The 24917-nt window shown below is 37.5% G+C and overlaps 1 protein-coding gene across 1 annotated transcript in view; it reads right to left on the bottom strand.

Moving 5' to 3' along the window:
* LOC149265107 (protein LEAD-SENSITIVE 1-like) overlaps positions 1-15161 on the bottom strand; it is a 38408-nt gene extending 23247 nt beyond the window's left edge. The window contains exon 1 of the mRNA XM_089391592.1: positions 15020-15161. Within this exon, the coding sequence (XP_089247718.1) occupies positions 15020-15113 (94 nt within the window). The 5' untranslated portion in view covers positions 15114-15161. The remainder of the gene's footprint in view (positions 1-15019) is intronic.
* Positions 15162-24917: the final 9756 nt, after the last annotated feature.

Below are 24917 nucleotides of genomic sequence, written 5' to 3'. Positions count from 1 at the left end.
GAGGGCCCATTTTGGGCCTCAGAGAATTGGTGTAGTGGTTAACTTATCCTTTAGGATGTTTAAGGCCTCCTGACAACTTTTTGACCATATAAACTCAGAATATTTGGCCGACAAACCAAATAAAGGAGAGGCCAACTTGTTGAAGTCCTTTATGAACCTTCGGTAGTATCTAGCTAACCCTAGGAAACTTCTGAAATCTCTCTGTTTTTTAGTAGATGGGACCCTTTGGATGATGGATATTATGTTTGGGTCCACCTGCAGTCCTTGTTGAGATATTGAATGAACTAGCACGATCCCTGCAGTCATTAAGAATTCACAATTTTTAGGACTAAGAGACAGGTTCATTTCAATGCACATGTGTAGTACTTTGACTAGGTTAGACAAGGCTTCCTGAAAATCACAGCCATATGGTGTAAAATCATCCATATAAATCTCCACCGCATCATGGACTAATTTGACGAAAATACTCAAGACTGCTCTCTGGAAAGTGGCAGGAGCATTGCATAGGCCAAACCGAAGGACCCTATAGGCAAAAGTACCCCAAGGATAGGTGAATTTGGTCTTGTCTTGGTCTTCTGGGCAGATTTGGATTTGGTTGTACCCACTGAATCCATCTAGGAAAGAGAAAAACCTATACACTGCCAGGCCATCTAGAACTTGGTCAATGAAGGGTAGAGGAAAATGATCCTTCTTTGTGGCTTTGTTCAACTCTCTATAATCAACACAAATCCCCCACTTACCATTTTTCTTTGGAACTAACACCAAAGGGGAGACCCACTCACTATAGGACATAGGGTAAATGAATCTTGCATCTAGCAGTTTTTGCAGTTCTTCTTTGACTATATCTTTAAGAGATGGATTCATCCTCCTTTGTGGTTGTCAGACCAGCTTGCAACCTTCTTTGATGTATATGTGGTGAGTACACACTGAGGGGTGTACTCCCTTCATTTCCTTGTAACTCCAAGTGAAGGCTTCGAGATTTTCCTTTAACATGTTGCATAGCTTCTCCTCTTCGAGAGCAGAAAGAGATGGATTGATTTTCAAGGTTCTCTGTGGGCCAAATTGTATGGTTTTTACACGAAGTGGGTTAGAATCACCCAAACATAAGTCAATTGGATGATTGTTCTGGGTTTTATTTACTGCTTCTTCTAAAGGTAATGAATCGAGAGTTGGACTTTGGAGCAGCTGATCAATAAAGTCATCCTCATCTTGTTGTCCTCCTCCCATGGTTGCTTCCAAAGCATAAAGTTGGGCAGAATAAACTTCATGCTCTAGAGAAGGTTGAGCAGGAGGGTATAGGACTAACTGCTTGGACATATGCCCATTCTTAATGGTCATAATCCCAGCTCTGCAGCTAATGTAAACATCGGCTGTGGCCAACCATGACCTCCCAAGCATGAGAGGATAACCAATAAGCTTAGCCTTAGGCTGGAGAACTAGGAAATCTGCAAGGTACTCCCAGAGTCAATGGAGACCATCACATCCTCCACAATACCCTCAAGGGTTACTGTGGAACGGTCTACAAGTTGTAGGACTGTTGTGGTCTTCCTCAATGACCCTTGGAGGTTGAGCTTGAGCATGGTGTCCTTGGTCATCACATTAATGGCAGCCCCAAGATCGATCAGAGTGTGTGGGACAATGGTGCCATTGATGTGCACATCTACTACAAGGCTTCCAGGTTCCAAATATTTTGGATATATTACCTGCCCCAGCATTAAGTCGAACAGCTGCCCAATGACATTAATGTTAGGGGCATCCCTTTTTCGCCTCTCTTGATGCTCGAAGCATTTCTCCTTAATCAACTTATTGTAAATGGGAAAATCTTTTATTGCCTGGAGAAGGGGGATCTTTACACATAGATGTTTCAATTCTCCCAGAAGTTTAGTCTCTTCTGGGGTAGGCTGGAGTGGTTGGGCTAATTTCTTAGGAAAGGTTGGATTTACTTTAAGGTTTCTTTTCTCTCTTTCTTCCTCAACCTCCCTAGGTGGAGGGGGAGGTTGGTTATCCGGGAGAACACTCCTAGATATCAGGTTAATCTTTTGGATTTCCACAGCATAAGCTGGATATGATGTCTCTCCACTATATACTTGTTGAGCCTGTCTATTGTTCGGGTTCGGATTTGGCTGGGCAGGCATCTGGGGTTTCTTGGGTGGAGCAGAGTGTAGGAGCTATGGTTGGGCAGGTGGTGGAGGCAATAGAGCTGGAGCATTGTTGTATTAGGGCCTCCACCCTAGAGTGGTGTATTCCATTGAGGTTGTGGCAAGCATAAGGTTGAAATGACTGGTTGGCTGGCTGGGAATGATACTGAGATGCATAGGACCAAGGAGGGGGTGTAGAACAAGAAGGTATAGATGTGGTTTGGTTGGGGTTGTAATATGCATGGGATGACCCTTGCATGCCCTGCTGGTATGGTCTAGGCCTAGGAGGTCTCCTTTGATTAATGTAGCAAAGCTGCTCAGTGACCCCTTCAGCTCCTTCATATATAGCTTTGAGTCTGGGTAAAGAAGGGAACTTGTCTGTGGAGTGGTTTTCTTCACGGACCGAGCAAATTTCAATATAGTTCAATGGAAATTCATTCCTAAGATACCTCCTAGTGCATCTAGGACAAAATATGGCCAAGGCTCTCTCTGCTTCTTCTTGCTTCCTTTTAATGCTTACGGTGTCCATTTGAAAGGCAAGGGTTTGCAGCATCTCACTTTTGAAATCTTCCAGCATGTTTCCAATTTCACCCTTGATGGATGAGTTGGAAGATGATGTACTGGCCATAGGTTGACTACCCCCACCCTTTTTCTTGGCCACCCTAGAATGGTTTCTAAAGACAGCCTTGATATCCTCATAGGGTAATTGGTATATGTCTCCTCCTGCTAATAAATGTAAGGTATCCAGAAGATCTTCTCTTACTCCTCGAAGCAAGACCAACTTTAGTGATTCAGGGTCAAGTGTGCACCTGGCCCTTTTGTAACTGAGCTGGAATCTTTCTTCGTATTCTTCTAAGGATTCATCATGGCCTATGGTCATCCTAAAAATTTCTTCTTTATTATCCTTTGACCAACAATAGTCCCGATATTTGTTGTTAAAGGCCTGTCACATCTGAGCCCAAGTTGTGATGCTATCTCTAGGTAAACCCATGAACCAGCGCAATGCTACATCCTTGAGGGTAGATGGAAATAGTTTTAACTTTTTCTCATCATATTTATAGTCATAGGTTCGACATATAACAACAAACTCAAACAGGAAAGTGTCAGGGTCCTCTGTGTTCAGGCCATGGAAATGAGGTAGAGCAGAGGGGCTTATATTTTTCATCTTAGTGTCCCCATTGGTTTCCCTGATGGGGAAGGCACCCTCAACTCTCTCTCTATTCCCTCTGTCATTTCGGTTTTCAGCCATTGGTTTAGTAGGAATGGGTTCCTCTTCTTCTTCTTCCCCTGCAGGTTCTTCAAATATGTCAGGTTACTCACTTAAGGGTTCCTTTAGTTCACAGCCACCAAAGAAGAGAGAAGGTTGGCTATTGGATGCAGTGGGGGTACTTGGCAAAAATTTCCCTAAGTTGTCCCTATTCCTACGAGGCATGAAAGGAAATATTTTTGGGTTGGTTTTGTATTATTTTTTTTAAACTTGGAAAGTACTTGCAGAATTGAAATTGTTGATTGAATGAAAATTATTGACAGAATGAAAAAGCTACTTGCTGAATTCAAATCCTACTTGTAAAATGGAAAGGAAAGTAGATAATGCAAAATGAAAGAAAGGAAACAACTAGATTACTTTTGCAGAAGTAAACTAATGGCAGAATATTAAAGACAAGAAATAGAAGAAACGAAAGCAGTAACCATATTCTACATAGACACCTCCCCAAAAACGATGCCAAAAAGTGATGAGTGCCTATATTGCAGCAAGGATGCTTCAACTCCTGGGCTACCAGCTTTACCTATCAACCTAGGGTTTGTACAAACTTGGAGGTGACAGTGTTGTATGCACAAGTAAAAGTGATGGTTCTTCCTTTTGTCACTATTCAGCTAGCGAGAGACCATTGTGGTTCCAAGCCAGACTTCTATAGAGTCAGAAGAAGCTTGACTCTTTGATAGAATAAGGGCAAATCTACTCTAAGAGAGTTACTCTACTGCAGTAATGGAAAAAAAAACCAACATGTAATGCTACACCACGCCATACCCTAATTAACCATTTAAGAAGCTATGCTAAGAAGAATTGCTAAATAAACACTAAAAAAATGCTACTATCTAAGTTGCAGAAGTAAAAAGCATCAAACAGCACTAATGTGCAAGCAAAGAAACTAAACTGAATATGTTTTCATTTTTTTGGTTTTCTTCTTTTTTGGCAAAATCGAGTATGCAAACTAATCATTCTTGTGGATGTGACAGGTGGATGGAAGGTGTTTGAGGATGGCTAGAAGGTTTTTGAAGTGGTTGGATGGTGTGGAGGGGTCCTAAGAGGATTTTTGTGACTTCTTAGAGGTTTCCCATCAATTCAGCCTCAAAATAGGCCATTTCAGGAAAACCTACAGGATGTACTAGAAACCTACAAGATGATCCTATAGGAATTACAGGAAACCTAAAGGATACAACCGAGATCTAATTGTGAGGTGTTGGAGGTGTTGGGAAGCTTGGGAAAGGTGTGTGATGGGTGGAATGGTGTGTTAGAAGGTCTAGGAGCACTCGGGAGTCAACATCCAAGATAAGAGATGGCTAGATTCACTCAATGTATCTAGGGGAATTTCAATGAAAAATGATGAAAAACTAGTGAGAGTGATGGTGAAACAAGGGATGGCTAAGGTGGATGAAGTGGAAGGTGGCTGGTGATGAAGTCTTGGTCTCCTATTGAAGTACCTGCTCTGCTTAAAACATGTGTGTCTTCCAAGAACTATGCAACAAGATACATTTTCATAAACTAGAAAAGCATGAAACAATTGCCTATATTATGCATGGAGAAAGTTGTTGAAAAGAATGAAAGCATGAGTGATATATTATTGCATAAATGGAGATGGAAAAAGATGAAAATGAAATATTCCTTGCAACATGAACCAAATATTGAATCAAAGACAACAAACTCCAAAGCTCATACAAGAATTAGAAATCTATGTTTTTTGGGCTGCTGAAGGGTCCCTTCCTCAAATCATGGTCCTAGAGGAAGGAAGTGAGGCCAAGACACCTACTGACAACCTTGTGGTGATTCATTTTCTCCTTGCTAACCTGCTACTTGAAAGAAGGCACAAATGGAAGAAAACTATCACACAACCATTCTAGTCTACACTGCTGTAATGGAAATGCATCTACTAAGAAAATGAACAATTAAGCTATGAATCTACACTAGCATACATGTACAATAAATAGGAGCCTTGGATGCTAGGGTTAGTCCCTAAAATAATAGCTTCAACCCTCTGAGTTAACTTAGTGCTGGCTCAAAACAAACCTCATTCTTATTACCAAAACAATAGATTACATCAAAAAAACTGTCACAGGTATTGCAGCTCGAAAATAGAGTAGAGTTTTAAAATAAAAATCTGAATCCTAATGAGGTCCTAGGCCTCTCTACTTATACATCTGAAGTCTCCAACGACTTCCTTAAAATTAGGGAGGCTCAGCTCCCAAACTCGAGATAAACTGGTGCTTTGTCTTTCACATGCTTGGCTGCCTTCTAGTCCTCATGATTTGGCTATTTGCACTCCGAGTTAATGGAGGAATATTTGAATGGAGGGGTAGTAAATGAGGAGGATTTACCTCCTATAATCCATCTACCTTGTCCCATTCAATTTTTGACCTTGGTCTTTGCCAAAATTCCTTTCTTTTCTCCTTTAATCCCGCATTAAATGCACATTAGACCACAAAGCAAAATATCCAACTCTAACTCATCTCATAAACAAAATATAATCAAAAGTATGTCATAAGTTATGAGAATAGTTGGTTTGACTAAGCTAGGAGCTGAATTAAGGCCCATATAATTACCCAATGATGAGGCTCATCAGACCTCTTCTCCACTTGCCACATTTCCCAGTGCTTGGAAAACCATCGTTGGTCAATACCATCTATTGCCACCCATCTTGACAGCCCTTGCTAGATGTTTGTGGTTTTGAGAGGGGGGTTTCAAGATGAGCCTCTGTCATTGATCTCCATATCGATGGTATGAGCATATCGCCATCTTGACACTCCTCTGCCCATTAACTCTTCTTCTTGTTGACCCGTCAGGACCTTCTCTGATGTGTGTGGTGCCTGATTTTTCTTCAAACTTGCATGGTATTTAAACTCTTCTTTTTTTGTCCCAGTTCTTTGTCCTTTTCCCTTCATAAACCTTCTAGCACACTCCCATTGGGCCTGCATGTAGGGAGGGCTCCACCATCATCCAATCAAAACATTCCCCACTATTTTCAAGTCTACGTCCACTTGATGCTTCCATCCCAATGATCACCTTTGTGACCATTTCAAATATTCTAAGACCTGTCCATTAGGCTTAGATGTATATTAGCCTCCATCATCGACCAAACAAAGCATTCCCTACTGTAACACTATCAGATCGCATTCACCCAGTCCTTGGTTAGCAGATCCGTTAAAAAGCTCCATCATATTTGGAAAAGATGCTAAAATAACATGCCACTAAAGGGTCCTTTAGCTACTTTTGGCACTGCAATTTTGACTTTCGAGATGATTACTTTGACCATCGATAAAATTCGATCTAGGACCCTATTTTCAGACTTCAATATGCCATTATAAAGCTCTTTCCAAGCATAATCCAACTATGCTACAACCGAGGACATCTGAGATGATCCTCTTTATTCATAAATTCCATCAAAGCATGGACATCCCAACCATCATAGTCATCATATCATGGCTTGTCCAATAAACCTGCTACTATGATGATTCTCTACAAGAGACTACAACAACCATGGGATGTCCCCTGAGCTTGACACACCATGCACTTAAATGCTAGCCCCAATTACCATCACAGCTAGGCTAGTGGACATCAATGTCAATGTCTGATGCCACCATGATCAATGCTAATCAGGTTGACTAGGCTAGTGGACATAAATGCCAATGCCTACTGTCACCTACCTCAATGCTAATTTGGTTGTCATCAATGTCAACACACTTGCAACCACTAGTGATCTAGACAATGCCAAATATCCAACAATCTTTCCCTTTGGAATTTATGGCAACACCTCAGCACTTCTCCACATTGATGGTCAATCCTCATGTTGCTTCCACACTTCTCCTTGCATGATCCACTAATGGCTTTCTCTCCTTTACATGGGCCATCACAGCTTACTATTTTTCTCTCCTCTGCATGGGCCATCAAAACTTACTCTCCCCCTTTGACATCAATGGCAAAGGGTTACAAGATACTTCTTCTCCTCCTTACAATGATTGACTGAAGGTCAAGTTATTAATGTGAATTCCACTTTGCTAACTTCTCTTCTCAAGGGATGATGTCTCTAATGAGGCCTATGAAATGTGTCATCCAAGATCAACTACACTCATCCTGGGTAGAGGCACCTGCAAAACTAAACACTAGAAAAACAAGTCCTTATTCCTTTCTTGTAGCTAATCTTGCTTTATAAACTCGACATATGTGATATGTTCCCCTTGAACATATATTGGATTTTCTATAAATTCCCATACAACTCTCGTCACCTTATGGCTATTGAATGAGTACTCTTTCTAGCAATGCATCTTTTGTATCAATTAAAAGAAATTTATACCAATTAAAAGTTCTCATGGTGTTGTTCTTGAATGCAAATACCAGCCATTAGTGATGCATTGAGCTTGTTTTTCACTGTTTTTGTTGTTGTTTCTTCATAGATTGTGCTCACTTCTCCTGAGCATATTAATAGTCACTACTCCTCTCCTTGAGATCATATTGCTACACATATGGACTGTTACTTAAGTAATGCCAATTGCACCACGAAATTGATGCAAATCGTATATTGTACCAAGAAAACTCTTATGTTCTCCTCTCAAAAAGAAATGTCCATTTACAAAAAAAGGTTTCTCTACCTGAACCCAAGACTACCAATTGACATAGCAATACCAATTGACAACTCAGGGACATGAAAGCCTGTACCAATTATGTTTCCTGAACACAAGACGGCTAGGCATAATCAAACTCGGAATCTTAAATGAAATAAGGGTATTTCACCCAAGATGCAAACCTTTCATTTCCTCTACAATCTTTCTTCCTATGGTTGAAAATTGTTTCCTGCTACTGCTTACTAAAGAAACTTCCCCTGAGCTAGTGCTCTTCGATCTCCTGCTTATACTTCCTTGCTTCTGCTTGGGGACTAATCCTGTGGAATTGACTTAACTATGGGCCTCTTGTCATTCCACACTTATGTTGCAACTCATATTCTTCTCACAGCTTAAAGTGTTTTGAACTCTCCATAAAACCAAACTAATTGCATTATGTTGTCTCTTGCAATGTTTATACATTTAAAATAAATAAAATCATTATTGTAATAAGCAAGGGGACTTGGTCATACCTCCAATTCTCAGATGCATCACTCTGTATAAGATTAACTATTCTTGCATCTGAATTATTTGACCTCACTTGAAGCCATTCTCTTCTTTTAATCAAGAGAAATAGAGGATCTACTCCCCTTGAGTAGACTTTCCTCCTCCTTATTCCGACGCTTCAATGGTCAAGTCCCGACAAGAGAATTATCTTTTAGTTTCTTTTTCAACCTACATTGGTTTTCATTTAGGTTATGCTGATTGGAAGGGCACTCATCCCTTCTTTCCTCTTTCTTTTTCCATATCTTCTTTCTAGCTTTTTTCCTTATAGAAGGGTTTTCTATGAGGGTAAGAGGATATTTCTTCTTACTTTTCTTTTGATTTATTTCTCCTCTTTTCAACTTGATCCTTTGACACGTATCATTGAAGATGTACTCGTTATCCTTTGACCCATCCTCTAATTTCATTCTCAATGACAGAGTTGCTCCATTTGCATGTACCGAGAAGAATCCTTGTTCTTCTCCTATCTGTAGCTCGCTATCTTGTGCCCAATATTGCCACAATTGTAGCATTCTGCATGTCTTAGGAACGAGGCAAAAGGATTATTGTGTCTGGCAACATTCTTTTCAAACCCACTATTGTTGTCACCATGCTTATTTCTAGTCATCATATGCCTTCTTGGATCACTGCTCCCCAACACATTTTATTTTCCTGCAAACCTTGTACAATATATGGATTTATGCCCAAAATTGTTGCAAGAAAAACAATAACCATAAAAGAGATTTTGAGGACTGAAGATACCTTTACTTTGAGTGCTTTGTCCTTGAGGGGTAAAGGACCTTTGATGGTTCTTCATGAGACTCCCATGGTTGTCTGGATTGTTTCCTTGCATTCTTCTTTGTTGTTTTGTAGCTCTCTTCTACTACTCTACTTGATGTTGTTGCTTAACATTATGTTGTTGTATTTTCTTCTCTTATTGTTGTTGCTTTCCAACAACTTATTTTCCCTTTTATTGTTGGGACCTTCAGCTTCCTTTGTTCTATTGGAGCTTGATTCTTCTTTGCGGCCCAAACCAGCCTTGATGAGAGGGGATCTCTACTTAGAAAACATTTTATCCAAGGCCTTCCTACTGTTTTCAAGCTTCTGATATCGAGACAATTCTTTATTTTCCCTTTCTATGTCATATCTCAATGAGACTACTTTAGCTTGTAATATCTCACATAAGGCTTAATTTTAATGAAAATTATTGGTAAACATTTCATTCAGTCTACTAACCTCTCCTTGTTGATAATTTAGATCAACAATTATTTTCTCAACTTCTGATTCTCAAGCGCACATTCATGCAGCTGACCATTTTGCCTGGGGTTGGATTTTGATAGCTCCTTGATCTATTTTAGGGAAGAGATGATATTCTTCCTAAAGTAGATCCTTTCATTGAAATATTTTTCTTAATTATCAGAGGTGCTAGCATAGCCACCACAAAGACCTAAATTCCTCTTTTTGTCCATGGAATCTTCCACAGGTCTGAGAAGTATTCCATATTCATCACTACCGGGGTACTCCTATCCTCTTCATGGGATATACTCTCTTCTTCTTTTGAGGATCCCTCATTTGCTATTTCTACTAGGTAGCTCTATCTAGATCACTTCTAGATGCATTTTTATCCTCAAAACCTTCACATGGAACATCTATAAGATAAGTGACCTATATTTTTACGTTTACCATAGGGAAAAAACATACCTCATGAGAAGCATTACCTTTATTCTAATTCATCACCATCATCAACATGAGAGTGATAAGTAGTATTTTTTGCATTAAGAGGTAGATCCCCAATCTCCTTAACATCTCTTTTATGGGATGCTTTCTTCGTCTTCTTCCTTCTCCTCTTCTATTTATCATTTCCAGCACCATCATCTGCATGTTGTGGTTCACTACTTGAGCAATAAGGTTCTTCGACCTTCTTTTGAGCCACATTGCTATCTCTTCCACATAGACAATGTGACATGTCCAACATTTCCTTTGTTGTCTCACTTTATCGACATCTGACTTTGACAACCCTTTCATGATTATCCCCTTGTTTTTTTCACTAAACTTATTCTTCTCTCCATATTCTTTAGACAACCAAACATCTTCATTGATGACCATTAAATAGGATCCCATTCTAATTCTCCAGAGATCATAGTGTGATCCATTTAAAAATGGAACTCCCTCTGATGATAGCCAAACATGATTAGCCATTGTTTCCTTTTGATCTACCTTCAAGAAGTTATGTTGTTCTTAAAGGAACCAAGCTTTGATACCAATTGTTTGAAACAATGTTAAAACTGAGAGGGGGTGTGAACTAGTATTAAGGCTAACTTAAAATTTTATGGTAATTTATACTTCCCAATAACAACCAAATATGGAGGAACTTCGCAAGTGATCTTCCAACTCATTCAAACTTCATGAATGCATGAATATGGTGCAATGCCAGATTTGGTACCCCTGCTAGAAATGGGGGACTTCTCCCAAAGCTGTCAACCCACCCATCCAAGTGCCCAAACACTTTATTAAAGGCCCAAAGCCATTTTAATTCCACCACTACAAAACATAACCTCTGCGACCCCTTTTTAAATTATATTACACACTTTTTCAATTCTTCCAAAATGCTTTTAGCTCCTTTTCTAGTGCCTAGCTTGCTTTTCCATCACAGGACCATGTGCTATGACCTCCAGCTAGGCCTATAGGTGCTAAACTTCTTCCCTAGCCTGCGAGGGCTTAATTCCTTTTATAAACTTCTTTCTTCCCTTGATCTTGCACTACATGTATCCTCATGCTAATGCTTAGCCCATAGCTCTCAAACTTGACATTATCTTTTGTGCCTCCCTTGTAAGCATTCAAGCTCTTCTAGGCAGGTTTAGCTGTCCCGTGGGGTATGCCCAAAGTATGCACATCCAATAAAAAAACCTGCAGGGTTGAGTTATCCCAATGGGGTCCTCTCGTAACACCATGGGCCAATAACATTGGTCCTAGGCTTAGTTATCTCTAACAGTGCCCACGTCATCTCGACAACTAGTCAACTTCACACTCCCTCTGTGTGTTGCTACAAAACCTTTCAAGCTATGACCAATAGGATGACATCATTTTGATGTGACCTTTGATCAGTAATGTGCTGCCACCTATCCCATTCTCAGAGGGGAGAGAGAAAGGGTCCCCAAACCCTAGTTTTGTGAGCAAAACCTTATAGCAATTTCTTAAGGGTCTAGCCTCTTCTCCACTTACCATGTTTCCAAGTGCTTAGAAAACCATTGTCTGTTAATATCTCTGGTTTCCACTCATCTTGACACCCCTTGCTAGTGTTTGTGGTATTGAGAGAGGGGTGTCAGGAAGAACCACTGTCATTTATATCCAGATTGGTATTATGGGCATATTTCCATCTCGACACTCCTCCACCCCTTAACTGTTCCGCCTGTTGACCCATCAGGACCTTCTCTAATGTCGATGGTACTTAATCTACCTCTAAATTTGCACGTTATTTCAACCCATCTTGCGTCATCCCAATTCTTCATCCTTTCCCTTGCATAAACCTTCTGAGGCACTCTCGTCGGGACTACGTGTAGGGAGGGATCCATCGTCATCCAATCAAAATGTTCCCCGCTGCTGCTAGGTGCACATTCGCCTAACACTTCCATCCCAATGGCCACCTTCGCAGCCCTTCAAAAACTTTCAAGACCTATCCATTGGGCTTAGCTGTAGAGTGGGCTCCAACATTGACCAAACAAAACACTCCCCACTACATTGTTGTCATACCACGTCTGCTCGGTTCTCTGTTAGCTATTGCACTAAAGTGCTCCACTGTATTTGGGAAATCTGCCGAACTAACATGCCACTAAAGGGTCCTTTAGCTACTTTTGGCATTGCAACTTTGATTTTGGAGGTCATGACTTTAACTGTCGATAAATTATGATCTAGGAGGTCATTTGCAGACTTCAATATACCGTTGTAAGGTTTTTTCTGAGTACAATTCAATTATGCCACATCTAGGGGCATCTGAGTTGATCTTTTAATCTAGAAATGCCTTCAAAGCATGGACCTGCCAGCCATCATAGTCGTCATATCATGACTTCTTCAATAAGCCTCCTATTATGGTGACTCTCTACAAGAGAATACAACAACCTTGGGACTCCCCTTGAGCTTGATACACCATGCATATTATCGCTAGCCCTAGTTGCTATCATAGCTAGCTAGTGGAAATCAATGCCAACATCTTCTTCCACCAACCTCAATGCTAATCTAGTTGACTAGGCTAGTGGACATCAATGCCAACGTCTATAATTACCTACCTCAATGCTAATCTCTTTGACATCAATGCCAATACACTTGCAGCCACTAGCCATCTAAACAATGCCAATAGTTGAACAATATATTGAAAAACTTTTTTAATTAAAAATGTATGTTGTATACTACATTTGTTCCCATTTAGTTATACTTCCACTCTTTACTTACATTAGATGTATTCTTTTCATCCTATTAGCATACTTTTCTAATCATTTTAAGACATTAACATATATTAAGATAACTAATATACACAACTATTAAAGCACCTGACATTCCATTAACATACCAAAATAGTTGAAAAAAACATAAAATGCGACAAAAGATCACGGGGGCTTAAATTCACAGGTTTGATTGGCCTCAAATACACCTGTAGTTTAAGGTGCGGCCTTTGGGGGAGCAATAAACACCAGCCAACGACCTAATTTTTATCTAGGGTAGCAGTACGACGCATGAGGAGGTCATACCGCTTATATGGAGCATTATTTGCTTAATGAGGGACGAAATTGCAAAATAGTACGACCAAGAGGATGGAAATCATTAAACAGCAAAAGCAATTAAAGCTTAAGCCTGCAGGAGATAGAAATATATCCGTGTGTTTTAAGAAAACTGACTGAGCAATTTCAAATTTATTTACAATAACTCTGAAATAGGAGCCACTGATTTTTCATTTTCCAAATCATCCAACAATGGAGGAAAGAGCACATTAATGAAGAAAAACACTTGTGTAATGTGCTGCAATGTGCATTTACCATTAAAACAGTGAAATATGAAGACAAATTTTCACACTATAACAATACCTATCTTTATAACTAGTGCTCATAAAAATCTTCAGAGCGGCAATTAAATATTAAGAACAATCACCAAAATGAAAACAGTTAATTTTAATAGTTAGCAAATGCAAGTTTACAGCAAAATACTTTTAATAGTTAGCAAATGCAAGTTGACAGCAAAATACACAACAGGCAGAGGAAAATCAACGTACATGGAAACATTATTTAACCTATAAATCCAAAGGTATTGGATTTAGCTTGGCTGTTTTGTTATGCGTCTATCTATAGGTCATATGTTTTGTGATTAATCTCTAACCTCATCAACGAAGTATCGGTAGCATGTGTCATTCCTCTTCTTTTTCAGTCAAAGAATCGCTCTTACAGTAACAATATATAAAAAAAACCGACATAGAGAAGATTGGCTTAACCCAGAGATAGCATGAATATCAAGCCTCTTAATTTTGTACTTCTTCAAATAAATTTATTTTTATTCTTGATATTTAGAAAAATTTATTATAATTCAGTAGTTAAATCACAGTGGGGATAGTTATTACTAGTTGTTATTGGCAAATACAAATTGATTTATCACTTTTATTCAAGGAAAAGAATAGTAGGCTACCTAGTATTACTCTTGATAGTATGTAAAAATAGAGACTTTCATTCTAATTAAAGCTTATGAATCTTAGCAATTAACATATTTTTTATGTAAAAAAAATAAACTCAACCAAATAAAAACAGTTTCTTTCTCTTTATATTCTAGAAAAAATATATTTTTTTTAAATAAATATTTTTTTTTAATAATAACCTTATATTTATATAAACGTAAAAAAATAAAATGATTAATAACATATAGCAACCTAACTAGCTTCCAACAGACATACTTTGGAATCTAATGAATAAAAGTGAATTCAGAAAAGTTAGCCTCTATCCATTTCATTCTAAATTATTTTTGAAATTTACAATCCAGATAAAGATGAGAAAGATGATAAATTAACCCATACTCACTCTATTCTAAACTATTTTTGAAATTTACAATCCAGATAAACTATTCTTGAAATTTACAACACTACACATAATAACTCTTCACACCAACCAGCGGATCTCTTTCATATTGTGCGGATCTAATTCGAATCATTTTGGGAAGCAAATCATAACCCAAACATTTCAAGGAAACAAAGAACTTAACAGCATAGGAGAGGCAACCTTCTTGCCTCTTCGAAAACCTAGGTTCCCGTTACCCAAAAATCCAAACGGGTCACAATTATACCCATGAGATCTTCATAAAACCCTACTTAAAGAAAACCTCATTGCCATTAAAACTAGGAAAATTCGGAAAACAATTTGGGTATCACACCATACATATCCACACAAATGTCACAGAACCAAGTCAGAACAAATGCATTACAACGCAAAAGAATCTGATACCTTCTCAGTAACTATATTGAATGTAAAGCTTATGCTTAATGCGAGGAAATGTACCGTGGTGAGCATATGTGTAACCTGCCCTCCATGAGTAAACATGGTCCCCAGCTCTGAGATCGCTTCTGTCTACCTTGTTGAAGAGAAAGCCCATTCTGATTAATTGAACTGAATCACGATGGCGGAATGCAGAGTAGCCTGCCTCGGAAACTCTAGGTTTAACCATAATTCATATAGGCACTATGATTGGACAGCGACGCCGTGCGTAGACGGGACGAATCACCTGCTTGCCGTACGCGTCTTGGAAGCGCGGATACATGATGATCGAATGGACACTTGTGTTGGGAATTTGTCGAGCACTTTCGTTAGCCCGGCCTCGAGAAAATAATATGCTCTGCTCCGCACCAACATCATTACTCGTACATTCCGTACAATTTAGACGTGATTGTTGACAGTCTTTGGAAACTTCGTCTCCTCGGTGAGAGGAGCTCACCACATCAAAATCTTTAACGAAGACAAATAAACTTGGTGATTGTTAATGAAATCGAGTTTGAATGGTTAACGTGCAGGTTGCTATCCTTCACCTACTATTAGAAAAAATTAGAAGAGAGAGAGTGATTACATATAAATTATCACAGTTACAGATCATCATTACAATTCACACATTAAAAACAAGACTAATTCCTTGTGTCTCTTCATAACAACTACACATAACAGAAAAACATTATCTCCAACACTTACATTTTTGTTGCTTTTCCAACACTTATATTGGGTTGCTTTTAAAGTAATTTGTATTTGTTCCTTATAAACTGATTCGATGTGAGATCTTAACAAGTAATTTATGTTTACTCCAAGTAATTTATGTTTACTCCTTATAAGCTATATCGCCTCGCAAAAAGCGATTGCATGTGATGTGAAATCTTAACAATTTCACATGGATATGATATCTCATCATTGTTGCTTTTCCAACACTTATATTTTGTTGCTTTTAAAGTAATTTGTATTTGTCCCTTATACGCTGATTCACCTAGGAAATAGCGATTGAATGTGATGTGAAATCTTAATAAGTAATTTAGGTTTACTCCTTATAGATTTTAGTAAGAACCAAAGTGAATTCAATTAGTTATCATGCATGGGCATGTGGAGTTGCTAAAAGAAAATACACATTTTACTATTGATGGGAGATAGGGAACTCTTCTCCCAGTGGCCCTAGTGGGAGATAGGGAACGCTTCATCACATTAGGAGGGTTCATAAAGCTTTAGCTAAAATATATGGTCTACTTTGATGAATACAAAGCTTCGAAGGAAACTCAAGTTTGAAAGTATTATTTATTTGTAGCTTCTATAAAGCTTCGAAGGAAATTTAAGTTTGAAAGTATTTTTTCTTGTAGCTTTACAAAATTGAATAGGGATTATAATAAAGTGGATGGAGTTTGTGAACTTACTTGAGAAGTTACAATGATACATGATCACTAATTTGTAACGGAGATGGGTTATGATGCTGATATTTAAGTTCCTTCATATGGTTTTTTATTATTTTTTTGGAGTATTTTATTTTATTTTATTTTTTTTGAGTGTTTTTTTTTTAGTATTTTTTAAAATTGCAAATGGATTTGAGCAATTTGGTGAGTTAAAAAAGTGGTTTATTATTGGGTGTTGAGTTATGGTTAAGAGGTAGGTAAAGATAAGAAAAACAGAAACTAAAAGAGGGTTATTGGTTGGCACTAACAATGTTGCATTATGTGAATGGCTTTATCTTTTTGCTAGTTTTTGGCATATGTTGTATGACTTCCCTAGTACCAATCAATGATTAATTATATTAGTTTGTCCATGTTTGAGATTAAATGTAGTAAAGTACTAAAATTCACATTCCAAATGTTGACAAAACACTTTCCAAAGTTGGTGAAGGAAATATGCATCACTATTAGATGTGATGGTACATGGTACATGTTGATCTAAAGGATTTCCATATGTTTGGTTCTGTAAAGGAATAACGTCAATCTACAGAAACAATATATGATTAAAAATCATATTAATGTTTCTGAAATGTCAGAAACAAACAGTAATGATTACAAAAACACACAGTAAAAAGTTTAAATTGGTAAAAATTGTTAACAAGATCGTTCTACTAACTTACCCCCTCCCTCCAACATAAATAACAAAATAACAAAAATAAAAAATAAAAGATATCATTTAAAAAAAATAATTAAATAAAAAAAATACAATTAATTTAAAATAATAATAATGTCAAGTCTTACTAGCACAAGCAGTTGAGGATGAGCCTCCTCAACCGAGATCAAACCTCATGGAGGTTGTTGCGCCTGTGTTAGGGGGAGGAGACACTAAAATCCTATCAGTTTAGGGTTGGTGTGGCCTAGACCAGGTGCGATCCTCGAGTGACTTTGACGGCTTAGATGCCTCTGGGTCACGATTTCTCAAGCCATAGGTTAAGCCTAGATGAACACAAACAACTTGACAATAAAATAATAATAATAATAATAATAATAATAATTTTTAAGGGTGGTTCACATACAATGAGTGACCACTACATCTATGGGAAAATTCAGGTATATCAACTCGAAAGGATCTACCCGTCGGCCAAACTAGTAAAACCTAACCCCAATAATATTAATAATAACATTAAAAAGATAATTAAAAAAAAACACTAGAAAAAACATAAAATCAATAAAAAATAATTATAATTAAATTAATAAAAAACACATTTAAAAAAAACAACTAAAATTAAAATTAAAATAAAATAATTAAAAAAACAATTAAAAAACATTAAAATTAAATAAATAAATGAATGAAAATTTAAAAATTGTAGTCTCCACCTAGCCCAGCAGCCCAGTGGGCCCTAGGTCGTGTATATCTGACTCCCGGAATCGGATTTCCATAGCCCAAGGCTCGTTGGGCTGTTGGGTCTAGCAGGGGGGAGGAATTTGGCTACCACGGCCCAGGGCCTGTTTCCACATACCCGATTCCGCAGCCCAACAGGCCTTGAGCCATGGCAATTTGATTCTTATAATCATATTACCACGGCCCAAGGCCCATTAGACTGTTGGGTTTGGCATGGGCCAAGATTTTTAATTTAATTTTTATGCTTTTCAAATTATTTTCTTTTTATTCAATTGATTTTAATTTGTGTGCTTTTTTTTAATGTTATTATTATTTTTGTATGTTTTAAATTTTATTTTAATGTTTTTTAATTTTGTTTATTTGTTTTTTTTTTCTTAAATTATGTATTTTTCATATATATATATATATATATCCTTACATTTTTATGTTGGATTTTTTTTTTATATTTTTATGTTTTTTTTTAGTGTTTTTTTATATTTTAATATATATTTATATATATATTCCTTACATTTTTATGTTGGATATTTTTTTAATATATTTTTATGTTTTTTTTTACTGTTTTTTTATATTTTAATATATATTTTTATTTACTCGTTATTATTATTATTTTTTAAATTGGTTTTTTCTTTAATTTCTGTTTTAGTTTTTATTTTTCTCACTATTTTAATTATTTTTTGTTATTTCTCTTTTTTCATGTTTTTAAAATTTTTCATCTTTTAATATATATTTTTATTTATTTCTTATTATTATTTATTTAACTTTTTGTATCTTCGTTATTATTTTTATTTTTTCAATGTTTTAATTTTTGTTTTCTTTTGTATTTTTCATTTTTATTTATTTGTTTTATTTTATTTTTTCATGCAGGGTCAGTGTCAAGCCTCGACTATTAACTCGATCCAATTATGTGTCAATTTGATAGTTGATTTTAAAGTTTTCTTTATAATGGATTGAGTTCGTCCCCACAATGTGTCAATTTCATTGATGGTATTTAAGTTTTCATTATAGTGGGTCGAGTTCACCTACATTGTGTGTCAATTTTATGGTTGATTTTTAAATTTTTGTTGCAATGTGTCGAGTTGTTTTAGGCTAAACTTTTAAAGTTGTTATACTTTTATTATTTAAAAATAAATTACTCTTGGTATAATGAATCTTTCATTCAAGTGTTCATTTTTTGAAGTTTTCTTAGCCATAAAAATTTTCTATAATGCCATGGTTGAAATGTGTTAAAAACTTATGGTTAAAAACAACTATAAGTATTTTATCTTTAACACCGTGACTGGAAATTGTTGGAATTTTAAAGTTTTCGAGAGATATGATATTTTATCTTTAATATCATGTCTAAAAATCACTGAAATTTCAAGGTTTTTCGGAGTCATGGTATTTTATCCTTAACGTTACTTTTAAAAAATGTTGAAAATTTACCTAAAAAAAAGATGTGATTCCAACATTGACACTTTTTGCTTCTAGGGTATTTTTTGCACAAAAAAAAATTGGTTTTTATTGGTTTTACTATCATTTTAAACAAATGTTCAAAATTTAACCCAAAAAAAATGTTTTTCCAACATCAACATTTTTCATTTTCGGATTGCTTTTCATGTTTTTTAGCGGTTTTTGGCTAGAGTTCTCATTTTGATTTTATAGTTCCCTTTTGATAGTTTACATTGTTTCAAGAGATGCAGCTATAACTATGTTTAATGAGTACCTCTCTCCATTGTTATCCATGGTTGTGATTGAGGATTTTCCCCTTGAGCTTTGTTGATTATTTTGAATGCAATGTAAGTTGAGGATTTCTATTATGAGGTACAATGCTTTTGGTTCAATAGTGTTGAATATAGATGTTAGAATTTCTTGCATCAAATGCATTCATGAAGGGATATAATCCAGGTAACCTTGTTTCTAGTTAGAAGAATTTAATTGGGGTTCATTCCCCCTTTGAATTTGTGTTTATTGTTGTAAAATGTCATTATTTGTTTTATTTCTTAATTAATATTAGCCACAAATTACATGATATTGTACTAGACACACCCTCATGCATGTTTGAAGAGTTTGCTTCATCCAAATTTCTGTTTTGGTGGATAAGAAGTCTACAAGATAGGACTGTTGTAGGTTCTTTATTTGGGCTACATGTTTCCTTATCATAATAACGAAACAACTCTTCAATTTTGGATCTGATTTGTTGTTGATATGGAGCTAATTTGGTACCAAAGAATATGTCAATTTCCCTTCAAGTGCTGCCTTAAAATCTGTGAAAGATTGTAAAAATAGAAAAAAATAAATCTGGTGAATTCTTGAAAAATAAGATTTAATGAGCCGTTGATTGAATATTTGATTTATAATTTGCGAATTAAGAAGCAGATCTGAGAGGAAAAACTAGGGTTCAACACAGAAAGCGAAGGAAATAAGCGGGTAACCATGGAAGAGCAAGGAGGAGGGAGCTCCACTCCCTCCTACAGTAATGTGGTTTCAAACAAAGGCAAAGCAGTGAATAGAAGCAAGCCTCAAAACTCCTCACAGAACAAGACAAAATTTTCTGACACTTAGAAGGCGAAAGGTAGCAAACCCCATGAAGAGGAAGGGACTGACGAGAAAGTCTGACAGGAGGAAAAAGGAGAAGACAGAGGTTAGGGATCCGAGAATAGAGCTAATATGGGGCACTGTAAACCAAAGTCCAACATTAAACCACGGGTAATCCTAAATGGTCTAGCTCTCCAAGAGCACAGGGATCATATGACAAACTATGCGATAATATGCAAGTTTATGGGAATCTAGCCGACGAAAAAAGCTCTCTACACTTGGATAAAATACACCTGGAAACCAAAAGGAGAATTAAATATACATCTTGGATCTAAAGTTTTTTTTATTGTGGTATTCACGAACTTGGAAGACAGGGACAAAATTTTTGAAGGAGGATCATACTTCTATGTGGCTGTTGGTCTCTATATGTGACCTAGGACGATGAACTTTGTTCCAGAGCGAGAAACATTCACATCGGTCCTGGTATGGATTAGACTATACTCCTTACCTTTAGATTATTGGATGCCAGAATCTTTAAAAGCTATAGGTAACAAATTAGGTCATTTTTTAAAGATTTCAGAGGCAACTCTCTGAGGAAAGTATACCTCCTTTGCCCGCATATGTGTTGAGATGGACTTATCAGGAGCACTCCTAGATGAAGTCATCCTAGAAGTCTATGATGATGAATGGGTTCAGGTAGTTGACTATGAACACATACCATTCAGATGTCGCAAATGTCATGAACATGGACACCTATTCAGAGATTGCCCTCTTAATAAAAGGGAGGAACACCAGAAAACCAACAAAGGGAAAGACCTCACAGGTTTTATTAAAGTGGGAGGAAAAGGGAAAGGAGGGGGAAAGAAGACCCAAAAGAACCCTAGTGCAAGCAAGGCAAGAAGTCACAACAGTTTTGAGATCTTAGAAGAAGTAGAAGAAGAGGAGGGAACTCAAATGAAACCAGAGGACCAGGAAAAAAGGGGGAAAGGAAAAGAGACTAGCATAGAGATCATTCAGGAATAGAATGAACACGCAATAGACCCATTGAGCACCATGGAAATAGAAAGGGACCATGATATGACCCAAAGTGAAAGTGGTACAGAGGACCAAGACTTACAGGAGATCCTTGAGAGGGAGAACCTTGAACTAGAAAAGTTTCTAGAACAAGGAGGCAACAAAGGAATTAACTCTCTACCACAGGAGGAAGTTGAAAGAGTGCAACAGGTATTCCTTAACAGGTCACATCATAAAGCCCTAGGAGTCAAAAGAGGACAAGAAAATCAAGAAAACAGAGGGGTTACCTCAATGGGATTAACAATAGGAAAATTGGCTAAAAACCTAGGCAAGAAAAGAGGAAGAAAGAGACAGAAAGAATTGCTACCAGAATGTGGAAAAATCATGATTGACTCAGGCAGGATGAAAGATCTCTCCTGTTACTCCTTCACAAACCCCCCTTAATGAAGCTCACAACTTGGAACAATAGAGGACTAGGGAGCAGAAGGAAACAAAGAAATATAAGTAATAGAATCAAAGAGGAAAAACCGGACATAGTGTTCATACAGGAAACAAAATTCTCTATAGAGAAGATCAGAGAAAAGCATAGCAAATGGTTAGATAAATATGAGTATCTTGAGGTCAAAGCAACTAAATCAGCTGGAGGTATTCTCACTCTATGGAATCCTCAGAAATTTGGTATTCTTGATGCGGAGGCGTCCAGGCACCACCTTTCTTTGATTATGCAACCTGTGGGTGACAGGGAGTGTTATATGATCACCAATGTCTATGGCCCTCAACCGCTGGAAGATAAATTCAGGCTCCTCACCTCTCTGGAGGAAATGAAAAAAAGACATCCAGCATTACCCTGGATTCTAGGGGGAGATTTTAATATGATCAGATCCCTAACAGAAAAAAAGGGGGAACCAGAATACTTGGTAGAGATTTAGTTTCCTTCCAGAACTTCCTCACCAATATGAAACTGGTGGATATGGACACAAGCAATGGCATTTTCACTTGGAATAATAAAAGAGGGGGTTCTACCCAAGTAGCCTCAAGATTAGATAGATTCATAATCTCAGAAGAACTTATGCTCACTGGACGCAGCCTGGCAGCATTCATCCTACCTTTTGGAGGTTCAGACCACTGGCCCATCCAACTAGAAGCTTCCTTAACTGGCAAACCAAGAAATAGACCCTTTAGGTTTGAGAATGTCTAGCTCACTCACTCTGATTTCATCACAAACATTGAGAAATGGTGGAAAGAAGAGCTTCACTTTCAACGCACGAAGATGTTCCTTCTACATCTCAGGCTCAAACACATCAAAGGAAGACTCAAAGAATGGAATAAAAACAAGTTTGGAAACATCTTCAAAGCTAAAGGAGAAGTGGGAAAGAAATTACAGGAAATAAACCAAATTCTCATCACAGAAGGCTTTATAGAGGAAAGAAAAAAGCTAGCAAACTCGCTTCAGCATGAATGGGACAACAGATGTCTACAAGAGGAAATCTTCTGGAGACAAAAATCTAGAGTACAATGGATTAAGGAAGGGGAGAGAAACACCAAATTCTTTCACAAATCCACCATAGCACACAGAAATAACAATAGGATTTTGAAACTCACAGATCCTCAAGGAATAGAAAAAAATACTCATGAGGAAATGGAGGATGTACTAGTCCAGCATTTTTAGAGCATTGCTGAGGAAACCATAGCAGACAGATCCCAATTCACGAGAATATTTACTCAGTATATTCCTAAACTGGTTTCTAGGGAAGACAATTATAATCTCAACAGACTAGTAATGGAGGAAGAGGTTGAGGAAGTTATCAAAGAGATTCATAATGGGAAAGCTCTAGGCCCAGATGGTTTCAATGTGGACTTCTTCAAAATATGCTGGAAGATAGTCAAACAAGATATTCTGGAGGTAGTGGAGGACTCGAGAAACTCTAAATCAGTTTTGAGGGCACTCAATGAATCCTTCATTGCCTTAATCCCCAAATAGGAAAAAGCCACCTCTCCTGACAGGTTCAGACCCATAGTTTTATGTAATGTGGTGTACAAAATAATTTCCAAAGTCATTGCCAACAGACTTAAGCCCCTCCTCCCAACTCTGGTGTCAGAGGAGCAAACGGGTTATGTGGAAGGGAGACAAATTCTCAATAATATAATTCAAGCTCATGAAGTGGTACATTCCCTCAAAATCAACAAGCAAGCAGGGATGATAATTCAGCTGGACATAGCGAAAGCTTATGATAAACTAAGTTGGGCTTACATAAGAGATGTTCTAAAAGCATATGGCTTTGACCATAATTGGATCAGGTGGGTCATGGCTCTCGTCACCACTGCCAGTTGTTCAATTCTTCTCAATGGCTCTCCTTCCAGAACCTTCAAGCCCACAAGAGGTCTCAGACAAGGTGATCCTCTTTCCCCATTCCTCTTCATCCTCATGATGGAAGGGTTAGGCAGAGTGATCATGGCTACCAAGGAGGAAGGAATAATACAAGGACTAAAACTCACTCGAGATGGAGATACTGTGACACACTAGCAATTTGTGGATGATACTATGCTGCAGGGCATACCCACAGTCAAGGAAGCCAAAGCTTTCAAGCAAATTCTGTATGAGTTTGCAATGGCAGCTGGTACTGAGGCAAGCCTCTCAAAATCAAAGATCTTCTTTTTCAATACTGATATTTCTATCCAGAGAAACCTCTCCAGAATTTTAGGCTTTCAAAGAGATTCACTGCCCTTGAATTATCTGGGAGTTCCCCTCACAGACAAACCGTTGAGAAAGGACATCTAGGAGTCTGTAATAAACAAATTAAAAGACAATACAAGTGGACAAACAAAGCCCTGAAACTAGCAGGGAGGCTGGTCCTCACTAAGGCAGTCCTTCAAACCATCCCAATCTACATGCTATCAGCCCTTCCAGCACCAACAGGAGTCATTCAACAAATCAGAAACATTAAAAGAGACTTTCTCTGGGGGAAAGGGGAAGAGAGAAAGAAATGGGCTCTGGTGGCATTCTAAACAAAGTTTTGGGAGCAAAAGTGTGGTGGAGATGGCTAAAGGAAATGCGAAACCCCTAGGTGAAACTTTGGAAACAAAAGTATGCAATGAACTGGCAAGAAACAAACCTCATAATAATGACAGGACAGGTAAAAGGTTCCCAAATTTGGAACAGGGCCTGGGAGAATAGACCCTTAGTTCAAAATCATAGTTTCTGGGAGATCAGAAGTGGAAATCTAGCCTGGTTCTGGGAGGAGAATTGGCAGCATGAAAGTAACATCGGCAACAAGAATTTAGAAAACATCCAAACTAATATCATTAACAAAGGATTAAAGAGGGTAAGTGACTATTGGGATCAGACAAGGAACAATGGCAAATGGAGAATTTAGAAACTTCCATATTACAATGAGCTGACAATGCTGCAATCTCAAGCTAAAGCCCTAGAAGCTATTCTGGTAAAAAGGAAAATCTTGACCTCAACCTCAAAGAAGCAAAAGAATAGTTTCAGGTATTAACTTTCCAAACACTGACAAGACTTGGAAAGACCTTTGGAATAACCCACATTGGATGAAGATTAAACTGTTCA

Source organism: Pinus tabuliformis, chromosome 6 (genome assembly GCF_031772625.1).
Source record: "Pinus tabuliformis cultivar Carrire ecotype Pingquan chromosome 6, CPIR1, whole genome shotgun sequence".
In the NCBI taxonomy this organism is placed as follows: Eukaryota; Viridiplantae; Streptophyta; class Pinopsida; order Pinales; family Pinaceae; genus Pinus; species Pinus tabuliformis.
Note: the sequence above shows the minus strand (reverse complement) of the source record. Positions and strands in the feature narration are given on the sequence as shown.